The 14,591-nt window shown below is 37.6% G+C and overlaps 1 protein-coding gene across 3 annotated transcripts in view; it reads left to right on the forward strand.

Moving 5' to 3' along the window:
• The window catches only part of CLINT1 (clathrin interactor 1), a 24,939-nt gene extending 11,158 nt beyond the window's left edge, over window positions 1-13,781 (forward strand). For 2 of the 3 annotated variants that reach the window (XM_009285782.2, XM_009285781.2), the window contains 6 exons: window positions 1,947-2,190; window positions 2,717-2,798; window positions 7,152-7,229; window positions 11,241-11,536; window positions 12,257-12,461; window positions 12,951-13,357. In XM_009285782.2, coding sequence (XP_009284057.1) covers window positions 1,947-2,190; window positions 2,717-2,798; window positions 7,152-7,229; window positions 11,241-11,536; window positions 12,257-12,461; window positions 12,951-13,312 — 1,267 coding nt within the window. In that variant the 3' untranslated portion in view covers window positions 13,313-13,357. Of the gene's footprint in view, window positions 1-1,946; window positions 2,191-2,716; window positions 2,799-7,151; window positions 7,230-11,240; window positions 11,537-12,256; window positions 12,462-12,950; window positions 13,358-13,695 lie in introns of those variants that run through there. The other variant, XM_019473881.1, reaches the window with a different exon arrangement.
• The last annotated feature ends 810 nt before the right edge of the window (window positions 13,782-14,591 follow it).

Here is a 14,591-nt window from a genome sequence, read left to right on the forward strand (position 1 = left end):
AATTTTTATTTTAAGTTCATTCTGCAATTCTCAGATGAAGCACTGCAATTTTACTATTCTGAGCACAGTAAACACACTTAAAGGGAACATTAATCTGTAATGTTTCTTTTTCTTTTTTTTTGTTAATGTGACCATTAAAGAAAAATAAAGAACAGATCTCCTGTTTGGAAGCAGTACTGGTTGTCATCCAAAATTGAGTATTGTATTATTTGTCCTGATTTCTGGCATATATGTTTAATTTCTTTTCTCAAAAGCTTTTAGACGTATATTTTGCTGTAGATCACCAAAGACTCACTTTTTTTTCATTCTTACATTAGTGAGATTAATCTCTACCAGTTCTGTAGCAGTAGCTCCATTGATCAGACTTTGATGGTTGTCAATCACTTCTTCAACCCACAGAATGTGTATATGGACTAGGCAGACTCTGTAGTGATGACAAGAAGTACACTGCAGCAGGTTTTAAGAGACTGAGCCTTAGTTGTGATTGTCCTGGTCTTACATACGTTCAACATGCCTCTAAAAGGCAACATCATCCACACTCCTCCGAGGCTTTTAGGATGGATGTACCATGTGTACCATGCTAATGTGCAGATCAGTCTTCTGTGGGGCCTTGTATTAAAATCCTGATGTCACAAATGAAAATGTGGTTAGTGGTCCCATCTGATGTATTTGTGCATGTAGGCAGGCTATCTGCGGAAATCCAGAACTGGAACAGCAGGCCTTGTTGTTGCAAGTCAGGTTTGAAGTGCCTTGGAAGGATAAGGTTAGGTGATGCAATTTGAGCTCTCTTGTCTATGTAAGGCTGGCTCAAGCAAATGCCTGGTAGTCACAAGGTTGGCCAGCAGCTATGATATTTTTCTTTTAAAAATAAAAAAATTAAAGGGAGTGAGCATTTATATTCACTGATGTTAATGAATTAAGCCATTCCCAGTGGTGAGTAGGTAATATGCATAGAGGAAATGACGTGCATTATATTCCAAAAAGCCCACTATTGTTAACAGAAAAAAAACTGACAAAGGGGCAGCCTTTCTTAAATTTTGCGGGTTTAGTATTCTAATGTATTATTAAAATATAAAAACCTTCCACTTTCAACTATGTTGCTAAGAGAATTGCTATTTCAAAATACGTTTCAATATATACAAGCTTTCTCTACAGCAATACAGCAATTTTTACTGTTATGTACAAATCTTATCTTGATGATAACAGGCAACATGACTGTTGGGGGGGTAATTGTTTTTTTGTGAAAGACTTAAAATATGAAAGTAGAAAATGTAACAGATTAAACAAATATTACACAGTGACATCTAAAAAGTTTTTGCCTAAAATGGTTACACTTTTGTTCTTTTACATTTTAAGAATAAATGTGTGTTCTCTGATAAAAAATGAATAGTATCATTGCATTGCATAATTCTGTAAACATTCTTTCTCTGCAAACATTTTAAAGAATACGAAAACCTGTTTCTCTGGAAAGGGAAATGAGTTGAAATAGGAATGGAATTCTTGAAATCTGAAAGGTAGTACCTGTATTTGGTTCACTGCTTTCTGTCTCTTGGTGCAAGTACTGAGCAGACCTGCCAACTTAACTTTTTGTTGCTGAAGTGTTACATAATGTGTGTGGGAGTTCCTGTCAGAAGGTAATTAAATGTACTGGATTTAAACACTGATATCGTATTATCCTCTGCCGTGGACTTGCAGTTAATGTTTAACAAAATAATTTGCTTTTCTTCATCACTTTTGTACAATAGGTGCAATGCTGTGTTATGTAGATGCATTATGTAAGGGTAAAACATTTCCTTTCTCAAATGTAGGAAGAAGCAGTATTTTTACTATGAACCATCGCTACAAGGAACTACAGTAACCAAAACTCTTGTGGCTTAAGCCAAATGTCCACTTAAGTAACTGAGAAGTCCATCACAAATGGTACTCTATCGCTTTTGTTTTTCTAGTGACAGTGATGAGGAAAAATCAAGAAGAGGTAAATCTCCCAAAGCTGAATTTAAAGATGAAGAGGAGACTGTGACAACAAAACACATTCACATTACACAAGCTACAGAAACTACCACCACCAGACACAAACGCACAGCAAATCCTTCAAAAACCATTGACTTGGGAGCAGCAGCACATTATACAGGGGATAAAGCAAGTCCAGAACAGAATGTTGCTGCTCATACTGCACAGCCGACAGCAAAGGTGAGACAGCATAGCACAATAAAACATGACTTTGAAAACAGTTTTCTTCTAACCTCTGAGACAATTTCTAGTTTAGGGTAGAGTTTTTGTTATGCAGGCTTCAAGGGAACTATTTTATCAAAAATGTCTAACTGGGGTTTTCAAAGGCAGTGGAACAGTTTAATTACAGAATGCCTTTTAGTGTGATTGCTTTAAGATGTAGAATTTTTTAAATGTAGTCATTACCATGTTTTACTCTCTTCAGGAAAGCAAAGATAAAATCTTGGCCTGAAGTGTGAAGGATTCTCTGAACCTGCACGCTTATTGACAAGTTATCAAGTTCTTCAGTTATCAGAAAAAAATGTGAGCCACTAGCTGTTCACTGTTTGATTTGAAATTTAGCCAGGCTCTAGTGATTGTTGGCTTCAAAGACAAATCTGCCATCTCTCCAAAACAAAGCACCCCCCCAAAAAAAAAAGAAAACTTCTCAATGTCATTTGAGTGATGACATCATGAAATGAGATCTATTGTGTGATTTCTTCTTCAGGCCTCTGTACCCTCTGGCAGCAAGTCGTCTAATGCCCTGGTTGATCTGTTGTTGGAGGGAGCTAGCCAGCCAGTCTCAACAGGTAGGCACATTTTGTTTTATTTTCTTAATACGTATTTTGAACCATTTCTGAGGATAAGCTTGTTTGTTGTTATATAGATATAGTAATAGATAAATTGAGAAATGAATACTCAAAAAATTTAGAGCTGCCTAGAACCTTTTGTAGCAAGGTACTATATGTGCCATTGCATGGGACTAATAAATGTTAGCACAAAGATTAACTGCCAGATCAGTCTGTCAGAAACTGTGTTTGTAATGCAGTTATTTATAATTAACTCTAAAAGCAAGTGCAATCCATTCACATTCAAGCATTTCTCATAGTGCAATTCGAAGACTAGGCAGCTGGAGATGGATGATCTTCATATAAGCTTTCATCTGAAGTCTATGGCAAACTTGTTTATCTTATTTTGTCTTGGCACTTCGTTGATCCCAACCCTAATACCAAAAAGAAATTGCTACCTAAAAGTAAAATTATTCATTGTAAAACATGTCCCTTCGGTGTCTAAATGAGCAGTTGAATTTAAGTCCATTAAGCTTCATATGGACTTACCCTTATGCTCTCAAAATGCAGTTTCTTTAGGAGTGTGTTAAATTTCAGTGCATTGCATACAGGATTGATAGAGGAGTTCAGGGGTTTGGTGGTTTGCTTTTCAAAACCTAAAACTTTAAAGCCTTGTTACTGTGCTTACACATTCTTAATATTGACAGTTTTGATTGTGGCTAGCATGGAATAGAAAAAGGACTTCCATGCACTTGTGGTCTGATGGTACAGTTGGGAGAGAGTTAACTGTGGGCAGAATTTTTGTTTAAGGATCACTTCGAGTAGCAAATAAAATATGAGCATGTGTCTTTTCATAGATAGAAACCTTTTCTGTAACTTCTCTCCATTACAAATAAGCAACTTCTCTTATTATATATGGGATCATGTTCACATTGTTTGTAGAAGCGTATGTGTGTATCTTGAGGATGACAGATACTCAGCTCCAGTCTTTGTTTTAAAGACAATGTAAAATCACATGAGACTGTACTGAAAAATGGCAGTCCAGAGCGGCTGGAGGCCCATATGTGTGGCAAGGTGGCTGCATTCATGCATATGTAAAGACTACTCTTACTCACTTCTACCTGAAGCTATGCCACTTCTGGGTATACATTAGCAGGAACCCCTGTAATATGTCACACTAGGCATTTGTATTATAATGTATGAGCAAAGCCAGTATTACGAGCACTCTATGCAACACAGTTTCATCACTAGGCTACCAAAATGCTACCTCTCTATTTAATAGAATATAAAATACGTTAAAACTCTGTTGGAGGGGTGGGAAATTGTCATGGTAATGTAGTATCGGAGATCCATCTCAATCTTTTAAAGATCTACCAGAAATAAGAAAGAAAACTTTGTGCACTTTTATTTTTGGGAAAGTAGATAAAGTTATATGTCTGTTCTGAAATATGTGTTAATTCCTAATGGTTAAGGAATAAAATTCATTTCATGCATCTGTTCCTTTATGCACAAATGCCCCCAAATTTAAGGAACAACTTATTTTGCATTATTTTCTATTTTATTAACTTAATATGCAAAGGTATTCATTGTGCATTGGAGTTACCACAGTTCCATGGAATTTTAAGATCCTGGATCAGAACCACTACCCCAAATCAATACTGAAACTTCTATCCAATTCTTAGGGGAAAAGAGATTAGAGCCTTTTTTGGTTTTATTTATATACATATGTGTATGTTTTTATCTTTATACATAAAAATAAAATCACATTGAGAATAAATGTTTCCACTTCAAACTGAGCCTTCCCATATTTCAAACATAGCTATGGCAGCTTCCATATTACAGTGTATTTGAATCTTTCATCAGTTTGGTTCTTTGCTGTAGTAAGCCTTTTTTTCTTTTTGCCTTTTTTCTTCTTTTTCCAAAGCAGCATTTAGAAATGGTGTTGAGAAGAGGCGTATTACCAGCTGGTCCTGCTAAATAACCTCTTTGCTGTGACCTGGGAAGGCAGATGGAAAGGGTTCATTTGTAGTGACAGATCTCGCATGGGAATCTTTGAGGATAGCTCATGTTGAGAAGATTAGCACTGTCCTTCACGTGCAGGTCACTTGTTATGACCACTGTTCCTTGCGGCACAGGGTGTGGGAACGTTCCCGGTGTCAGGCAAGACACAGGGAAAGGGTCAAATGCAGCCTTTGATCTATCCTGTGAAGGAACTGGCAGGGAAGTCATGTGAATTCAGGGAACTCAGAATTTGCTTATCTATGTATTTTCAGGTGCAGAGATGTGGAAGAACGTTGGTGAGGCTTGGGGGGTTATGCGTTACTAAAGCAACACAATTTGTATGTGAGGGGGGACGGTTGGTTGCCGTAAAGGAGCAGTCCATTTGAGATGATGTGGAATCTGTGGTTAGACCTGCTGGAAGTAATTTTTTGGTGTTACTGGAGATGAGGTTCTTTAATCTTAGCTGGTGATACCTTTCTTTAGAGAGTTACTGCATTCAGCTTAAGCTCTGCCACCTCTCTGGAACTCAGTTTCATTTGAAAACAGGCAATAGAGGTGGAGGAAAAGTTGACTTGATTGAAAATGTTAAGGGGTTATTTTGGGTTTGAACCTAGTTCTGTTTTTAAAATTAAATTAATCCCTAGATACTTTGTTAAACAGCCCAGGGATAATAGGCGTAGCATGAGAGCATTGATTTTTTTGAGGATGTGGTCGAGAGTATGTCATCTGTGTTGCTCATTTTGATATAAACCCTCAAACCATTAACCTGTTCTGAACTCTGTAAGGACACATGTGATGAAAAAAATGATTTGAAAATGTTCATTGCAGTAGGCAGAGTAAACATGATCAGAACAGTTTTTTACCTTGATATTTCACTGGCTCATCGTACCCTTTTTCATTCTCAGGTTGCAGTCAGTATAAAACTTGTATATAAACATATGTAAGATGCTTATTAGATCAGTTCTGAATTTGTATTGAAGAAATTTCTTAACTTTGTGTGAAATCTCCCTCTTGAAAAGGTGGTAAAAGGATTTCAGTAGTGCTATATTTTGAAAATTCGAAGAAACCATCCTTGCATTCCCTTCTCATGTTTTATATCATATGCTACACACTCGGCAAGAAAAGACATTTCCCCTTGGAAGAACAGTCGCCTTCCTGGCAATGTCTACAGTAAAATAACATTAAAAAAGAAATACAAGTACATGTGTATTAGAAAGTGAATGGTTCCTTTTATTACTGCTAGCCATTTATTAAAAAGGAGATGGTTCTAGTTTAATTAACCCAGTTGAGAGTAGCAGATGGGGCAGAATGTCTTGCAGCGATAAGACAATTCAGAAATGGCACCAGATGTTGGAAGCTGTCCCTGGTGGTGTTTGAGTGCAGCACAGATGTTCCCGTCCCACCTGGCTAGTTTCTAAGCACTGCAGGCTAAGCAGCTGTGATGTAACCTATATAATGTACGCATAACACTAAAAGCAAAATAATTGAACGGCTGCAGCTTCTTCTAAGGGTGGGAGTACTTGGAGGTGAAATCTTTGAGGACAAACAAATAAGGTCAACTTCTTGGCTTTCTCAGGTCAGTGGAATACCTACTTAAAAGCAATAGCAAGGATAATTTTTTGTAAACTGGGGGGTTTTTTTGTTTATTTTTAAAAAAAGCAGCTTTCCAGTATGGTTCTTAAATCTTTCTTCTGTTTTTATATCTTGGCTGTATTTTTTTCTTAGTGAAAAATTGTTACTATGCTGTGTTTAGAAGTTACTAATTTATGTGCTGTATACAAACGTCTGGTTGGGAAACTTAATGTTCCTGCTGTAGAAAGGAAGCAAACTTATGAAAAAATGAACACAAATGCAAGCTCTGTCCTTGAAATCCCAATTCAAGATCATTGCAGAATCATTGATGCTTTAAGTAACAAAAAAGTAAATATAAGGCGACATGTAATTTTTCATAGTAAGCATAACAAATTAACTTTTTTACAATAAGAATGGCTTTTATGTATTATACTTCCAAAGTTTTAATTTTGCGAACTGCCAAACTAGTAGCATCCCTCACTAGTTAAAACCTTGTTAATCTTTTTAATCTCTCTAAACTTATTTATAGAGATAGCAAAAACGTGTGTCTCAGTTCTTCCCTAGGAAAACAAAATTGCAAGTTCTGCAAGGCAGTTGGAAATAATCTGGTTTATTGTTGCTCAGGCTTGTATAAATATAGTATGGTGATGAACAGCAAAAACAGTGCCAACGTAGGGAGCAGAATCAATAAATCCATCGTGCCACGTACAGATCAGCTTTTCTTCATAAATCCCGCATGCGGTTGTTGCAGTGGATCTTTGCACAATCCTGTAACAGCAGTTGGCTTCCTTCTGTTTCTAGGTGGATCAGCTGACCCATTTGGAGGATTTGCTGATTTTAGTTCAGCTGCTGCTTCAGCAAGTTTCCCATCATCGCAAGGTAGGATTAATTTACAGATTGAAATGCTGTTTAAGGGCAGAAAGATGGGAAGAGATGCCACATGGCATTATTGAAAGTCACTTCCCTTTCCAGGGCAAGCTGTGTTTATTTACCTGGACCGCAAGTGCTATATTCAGTAAGGAAGAAGATAGCTACTGTCTGGCACAGCACATGTCTCACTGGACCTGAAACTTTTAATCAACTTTATTTCAGAAAAATGTTAGTAGGATTTACAAATATATCCCTGTTCATCTAATAATATCATATAAGCATATAATAAGACTTAAAACGTAGCTCCAAGTCTAATTTTGAAATGCACTGAAATAAGATGTGACTTCTGGAGTAGAAAAGTAGAAAACCTGAAATAAACAAGTGTGGGTCTAAACGCTGGCTGAAGAGTGCTCACTAAACAATTAAAAAAAGAGCTCAGCGCATCCCACTTCACAGTTGTGGGCAAGGAGCTATTTTAATTGGAGTTCTACAGTGATGAATGCTTCAAGATGACAGTATTTGTGTTTCCAAAATGATTGGAAAATTGGCTATAGTGATAGGACCATTCAGATTATTAATCATCATAGTCTTCCCAGTGTTTTATGTAAGGTTATTCAACTATTTTATTTGCAATAAAAAGCAGTCATTTTTCTAATACTTCAACTAACAGTTTGTAAGCTTTTCAGATACAGGTAGGTATTAATTACATAAAAAAAAAAAATTTAGCTGCTCTGGTGGGATAAAAAGACTTGCATGAAGTGCTTGATAGTCCTGTTCGCTTGCTTGTGATAATGCTGTGAACTGAAAACTTGTTAGAAGGGTTTTATGCTGCTGTTTATAGTTTCCAGACATGTGCAGAGGGTTCAGATTGGTCTTAAGAACTTTAATAATACGGGCAAACAATAAATTAAATGGGTAAGTTGAACAAAACCAAAAGATGGGATCATGTTCAATGGAAAATAGCAGCCCACCTGTGCTAGAAAAATGGGTCCCTAAAGATGTCCTCAGCTCCCACCTGTGTCCTAAGATTTAATAAAAAAAAGTTTGTAGTTGTTTAGACACACACAATTATGTTGGCCTTGTCAGGTGCCATAATGAGGGGAGCCTGAGACAGGCTATTTCCAAAGCTTCCAATGATGTCTGGGTTACTATTGGAAGGCCTTGTATGTTGGAGGGGAATTTAGTCAAGTTATCTCTCCCATACACAGTACAACCTCGCCGATGGCTTTTGAAGTTGCATATATGCATTTGTGGGATGAAGCTGACCGACACTTTTATTTTAGCTTGGCTAAACAACAATGTTACAGTCTTTTTCCCTTTTAGGAGAAGCCTATTAAATAAAAGATATCTAGATCTTGCTTAAGTCAGGCATGAACAAGTCCCTGCCAGTCACAAGAGCAAGATTTTAGTAATGCTTGTTGGGACAGCGCTCAGTTTTGCCCTTGCCTGGTTACATGGCATGCAGTTTAGAGCTGTCATGTGTCCATACGGTTGGCTCAGTGCACGTGCAGTCATTTTTCATGCAAACATACAAGCTGTTATGTAGACATGGCCACTGTCTGAAAAATGTTTCTCTTAAAATTGGACTGGGGAAAAAAAAAATATGCTGGGAAGCCACCTAAAGCAATCAACTTCCTTCTTCCTTTTGGGAGCCTACAGTGCTAGCCAGACAGGACAGTGCTGCAAACAGACATGGAGTGGAGGGAGGTGGCTGGCTATCTTTTGTGAAGTTAATTTGGGCAGTAGTGGTGTTTGTGACTGGGGGTTCTCAGCAAGGGTGTAGGATTAAGTCCAGAATGAGAAAAGATTAGCAAAGAGGTTGATCAGCAAACCTATCTGCGAGTCAGCTTTTAGTCAGCATGTTTATATCTCTTCCTTTATTTTGTTTTGTTAGGAAAACTGTGCTGGGCATGGATTAGTTAATACACCTTTAATTTGCTTGGCAGGAAAGAACTGCTCTAATTTTTTTACAGGCTTTTTTAGTCAAAACCAAGTTGTTTTGCAAACACAAAGCCGCCTACTATGCAAATAATTTGTGTGTTAATACAGTCTAAATTGATACAATCCTTTATCTGCATTAACATGATTAATCTATTCCAATCACCATTATGCAAGGGACAAGGAGTCTTGTGAAATGATTAATTATTCCTGAACAGCGTAAGCCCCTCTAGAAATCTTTTCCTTCTTGATTAATCATCTTTGAAGTTCTACTGAAGGGGCAAAACCTTATCCCTTTTACCCCCACTTCCATTATTGGTGCTCAGTGCACAGGTCTGAACATAGAAGCAGCACACTCAGCATTTACTTATCTATCAGGAATATTTAAAGTAGGTTTTAATTTTTAATATGTAGTACTAATTGAAACATTCTAATATAGTCCCTCTTTGTGAGGGAGATCAAAGCAAATGTTCTAGTAAGGCCCTAAGCTAATGAATATTTGTCCACTTCGTTCACTGAAGTTGTTGGCAATAGATTTTGTGAACAGATTTATTCTCCTACTATTCTTTAAATTCTAATGTATTGGTAAAGATGAAGATGACTAAAGGTTGAGGGTGTATGTTGATAAATATTTACATGGAGTGTAAAAGACTACTGCAGTTACCTTTTGAGTGGGTAGAATACAGTTGTAGAAAATTGCTATGGATGGCCGTTACAGAACTAGCCATTGTATAGGCTAGGAAGTGGAAACTGGCACTAGATTCGTCTCCCCCAGCTTTACGTGTTTGAGTCTTCATTTGCTCATCTAAAGAAATTCAAGGGATGATTTAACTATTCATTAGAACTAAAAGTTCATTTCATATGGCAATGACATTGCTTGTGACTTAGCTGAAGTATCAAAAGTGTATCAGTGACACAATCAAAAAGCTGACCTGTACAATGGCCCAAACTTGGAACAAGGTTCACTATGTAACAATGAGAGCTGTTTAAATGGTGTGGCTTTATTTTTAGCGTCTCCTGTAGATGTTTTTGTAAGCTTTTCTTCCCCTATCACTCCTGTGAAGTAACTCTTTTCTTGTTAATAGAAAAACCTGTGTTTTTAAGGGAGATAACATCTCCTCCTATTTGACTCAAAGGTTATGACACATTCTCAGTTAACTGGTTTGTGTCTCTGGACATCTGTGCTCCTGAAATAGGTACCCTTGCAGTTGTCTGCAAACAGCTTATATTGTTAGGCTCTTCACAGTAAGATACAGAGAGAGCTGTATGTTGCTGCGTTTTGATTTAAATGCTTGTCTACATAAACCCTGGTATATTGAAATGAAACACAGTGATGAACTAAGAGTTCAGCAAAGCTTCTGCTGGGAGAATTGTTAGATCCAAGATTGAATTTCTGCTTCAAGCCAAGGCATTTAGTTCAGGAATGAAATTTAGAAAACTTACTGTGTTTTACATGAGCGTTTCATGGGATGGGAAGTAATTATGCCTTACCACCTCAAATAAGAATTCCCTGGCAACCTGCTTTCAAAGTTCTGGTTTTTATTCCCCTCAGCATTGTTTTATGCAAAGAGCTACTAATTGTATATAAACTAATTTTGAAGTAGTTGTCTTTGTTTTATCATGATGGAATTTACTTTATCAAGTGGCTCATTCCTGACAACTGTTCTCTCAGCAAATACCAGAGCACTGAGATAAAAAGTTGATAAATATTATCAAAGTTCTAGGTGTTGTTTTGACTAGAGCCTCCAATCTGCCCCTAAGTTATCTTTTGGTCATATTTCAACTAAAGAAAACCTGTCCCTACTTGTCTCGCATCCACAAGTGATGCTATCAAACATCCTTCTTTCTGTGCATGGGTCTTTCATATTTCCTTTGCTACCTTGTTAAAATTGTTGGAATATTCATGAGAGGGAATGATGTCCAGATGGAGGTTCTACCTGCAGATGTTAATCTGGACGGACACAGATCAGCTCTCATTTATTTCAGTTCATGGAATATGGCATTTGCTCAGTGCCTTTCTCTAAGTCTTCTGCCTTTCTTCTCTCTGTCTTCCTTCCTCCCACACTGTTGCCTTTCCTTCAGGTACAGCAACAAGTGGAAATGGAGACTTTGGTGACTGGAGTGCCTTCAACCAAGCTTCTCCTTGTCCCAGTGCTTCATCTGGAGAGCTCTTCAGCAGCACAGCACAGCAGCCAGCTATAGAGCTCTTCAGTAGCTCACAGTCAGCTTCTGGCCAGCCTTCGACTGCTTCAAATTCTACTGATCTTTTTGATTTGATGGGCCCCTCTCAGACAACCATGACCTCTTCACAAAGTATGAATTTCTCTATGATGAGCTCCAGTGCTGTGGGCATCAGTTTACCCATGTCAAGGTCACAGGTATGCTGCTATTTGTAGTTTGCTAATGACCTTCCTCAATCTCTTGCCTTCTCCTTAATCACAACTTTGAAAGTTAATCCATTCCACTTCTGGAGTCCATACCTAGTCACTCAGATGTTGTGTTCAGCATTTTGTAAGAAAGTTTTGTCCAAAATGTTTGCACAGCCTCCTAAAAAGAAAAGGTGTCAAATTTTCTTGAAAAGCCTCCTTTCATAAGCTAGTTTTCTCTGAGATGATCTTCAGTGTTCTATGAAGTGTTGCTGCTTTGTTGGGGAAGACGAGGTTGATATTTTAAACCTTAAAGCCATCCTACACAGAATGTTATAGGTTTCCAGCCTCAAGTAGATGGAGGCGAGGACTGGTCTGTTCTCCAAAACACAGAAGTGCCTGCATCAGTGGAGAGTGTTTTTGGAAACCTTAACAGGTCAGCTTGGTGTTAGGAGGAAAAAATCAGTATGAGTTCAACACTTGACTGCAGATGATCACTGTCATTCTACATATTGATATGGGAGCTAGATGCTAACTTACAAAATACTCTTTTAACCCATTCTAATGGCGTAACAGCGCATGGCAACACTGCTTTGGAAGAGCTGAAGTTCATGGCTAAAAATCTCATTGGCTTTTTATTGTATTCTGCAGAAAAATTAACACTTGTTGTTTAGTCCTGACACCTACTGGTAAATTGTTTCAAGTGGATCCCAACAAACTTTTCTTTTTTAGCCTCTGCAAAGCTTGAACACTATGATGCCGAAGCCTAACCCTCTTTATAATGCAAGCACAGAGATGGTCCAGAAGAATGCAAGCAAAACTCTACCCTCAACTTGGTCAGATCCCAGCGTAAATATCAGTTTGGACAATTTAGTACCTGGGATGCAGCCTTCCAAACCCCAGCAGCCATCACTTAATACCATGATGCAGCAACAAAGTGAGTGATGATTGCACTGCTTTGCATGCACGCTGAGCCTTGTATGTGTTCAGTAGGTTGTCCTTGAGATGGAGTATTCTGTCAATTATTGTTTTCCTACAGTTAGTCATAATTGTTTCTTAAACTACTGTGATGCTTCTGACAGAAGTGGTATTTTCTAAACGGAGACTGATGTGCAGGAGGCTGGTATCTGTGCATGTTTTTACTGTAGAGTTTGCGCCATTGCTGTATCTTGATTTCAGGCTTCCTAATCTCTAGAACTTCTCTAGAATATACATAGTAGCATATATTGGTATAAAACACTATTTAAAACTTTAAAAAGTTTTTGAGGCTTCACACAGTAAATGGGAAAACGAGCGAAATAGCTATGTTTTTGGCCATCGTATCTTTGTTCACAGCAGTTACCTCATAAGTTTCTTAAAATAGATGAGCACCTTCAGCATCAGATTCTGATTAATGATTTTTGCATCCTGTTCCCTTTTTTTGCAGATATGCAACAACCTATGAATGTCATGACTCAAAACTTTGCAGCCGTGAACCTCAGTCCTCAGCCTAATGTGATGCCTGTTCGACCCCAGACAAGCCCATTGATGGGTGGGCCCATTCCTGTGGGGATGGGAATGCCCAGTGTGATGTCAGGTACGATGGGAATGACCTCCGTGGGATCTATGCCTATGATGAACCAGGGAATGATGGGAATAAACATGAACATGGGAGTGCCAGCTACAGGAATGGGTTTGACAGGCACAATAGGAATGGGGGTACCCAATATCGCTATGACCTGTCTGACTCCTGGGACTGTACAACCCAAGCAAGATGCCTTTGCAAATTTTGCCAATTTTAGCAAATAAAGATTGTAAAATAAATAAAATGAAATAAAAATAAAATAGATGGGCAGACTGAATGAAGGATTTTTAGCTGCACAAATATAGCTGGGGAAGGGATGGAAAACACTGATCAATACTTTTTTTTTCTTTATCAGTTAAAGTGTCTACACAAAGAACCAAAAGCTATTTTCTAACTGTTGAAATAACTAGTGTTCAAATTCTGGAGAGGTGGAAGGTTCTTCTAAGGAATGTGTTAGATGATTTTGCAAAATAATTTGTATTGAGACCATCAAAAAACCTTTCCTATGTAGAAGAACCAATTTTAACTTTGAGACTTGATGGAAGACTGGAATGGGGTTGGATAAAAATGTTTGAATCTAATTTTATACTTTTCTTTTTTCTTAAAGAGCTTGGCTTTCTTTTCCCCCTCTCCCTGATCGCTTTGTCATAATTGGATCATTCCTTTTACTACCGCTGAGTCCACAATTGAAGTCACTCAAGTACTATGATCAGTTTTTTATAAGAATATATATTTTTGTCCAAAAATGGCTTACATATGTGTGATTATGGCTAATTCAAAGGGACCTGGAATGTATATATACTTTTGCTAATGTTCCAGCCACACTGCTATATTACTCAAATTTTTATTGTAAAAATCCTCTCTCAGCAATTTGGTGATCAACAGATTTTTGGGGTCTTAACATGCTTCTATTGTTATAACTGATACCCAGTGCAAGTCTGGGAGAAGCTTTATCCAAGACTGCTGGAAGGTTTCCTTTCAGAAAACTTCAGAAAATGCACTTTCTTGCAGTTTTTACAGTGGCAGTTAGCATCCTTTGTACCACCCGCATCCCTGTGGAGCCACTGGTTTATGGCAGCAGTCAAAAGGCAAAAATACTTATTTTTTGCATCATTGCAAAAAATAACAAGGTGAATTACACTTAAGTTATGTAAATCTATAACCCTACCTAATCCAACGGCATTGGATCTTAGCTTTTATACAACCTTTGGTGATCCTTTTGTGTAAATAGGGCATTAGCAGCTGTGGAATCCAATAGAGGAGTAAAAAAAAAATATATATTAATAAAGGAAACCTGTGGCAGTCAAATAATAGGGCATTAGCAGCTGTGGAATCCAATAGAGAGGAGTAAAAAAAATATATATTAATAAAGGAAACCTGTGGCAGTCAAAAATTTTACTGAAAACAAGAATGAATTAAGCTTTCGGAGATTTTTGGTTTTCCTTCTGTAATTCTGCATTTAAGTTCTCATCAATCATGATTCTAGAATCTGGAATACAAAGA

Source organism: Aptenodytes forsteri, unplaced genomic scaffold (assembly GCF_000699145.1).
Source record: "Aptenodytes forsteri isolate BGI_AS27 unplaced genomic scaffold, ASM69914v1 Scaffold54, whole genome shotgun sequence".
Taxonomy (NCBI): domain Eukaryota; kingdom Metazoa; phylum Chordata; class Aves; order Sphenisciformes; family Spheniscidae; genus Aptenodytes; species Aptenodytes forsteri.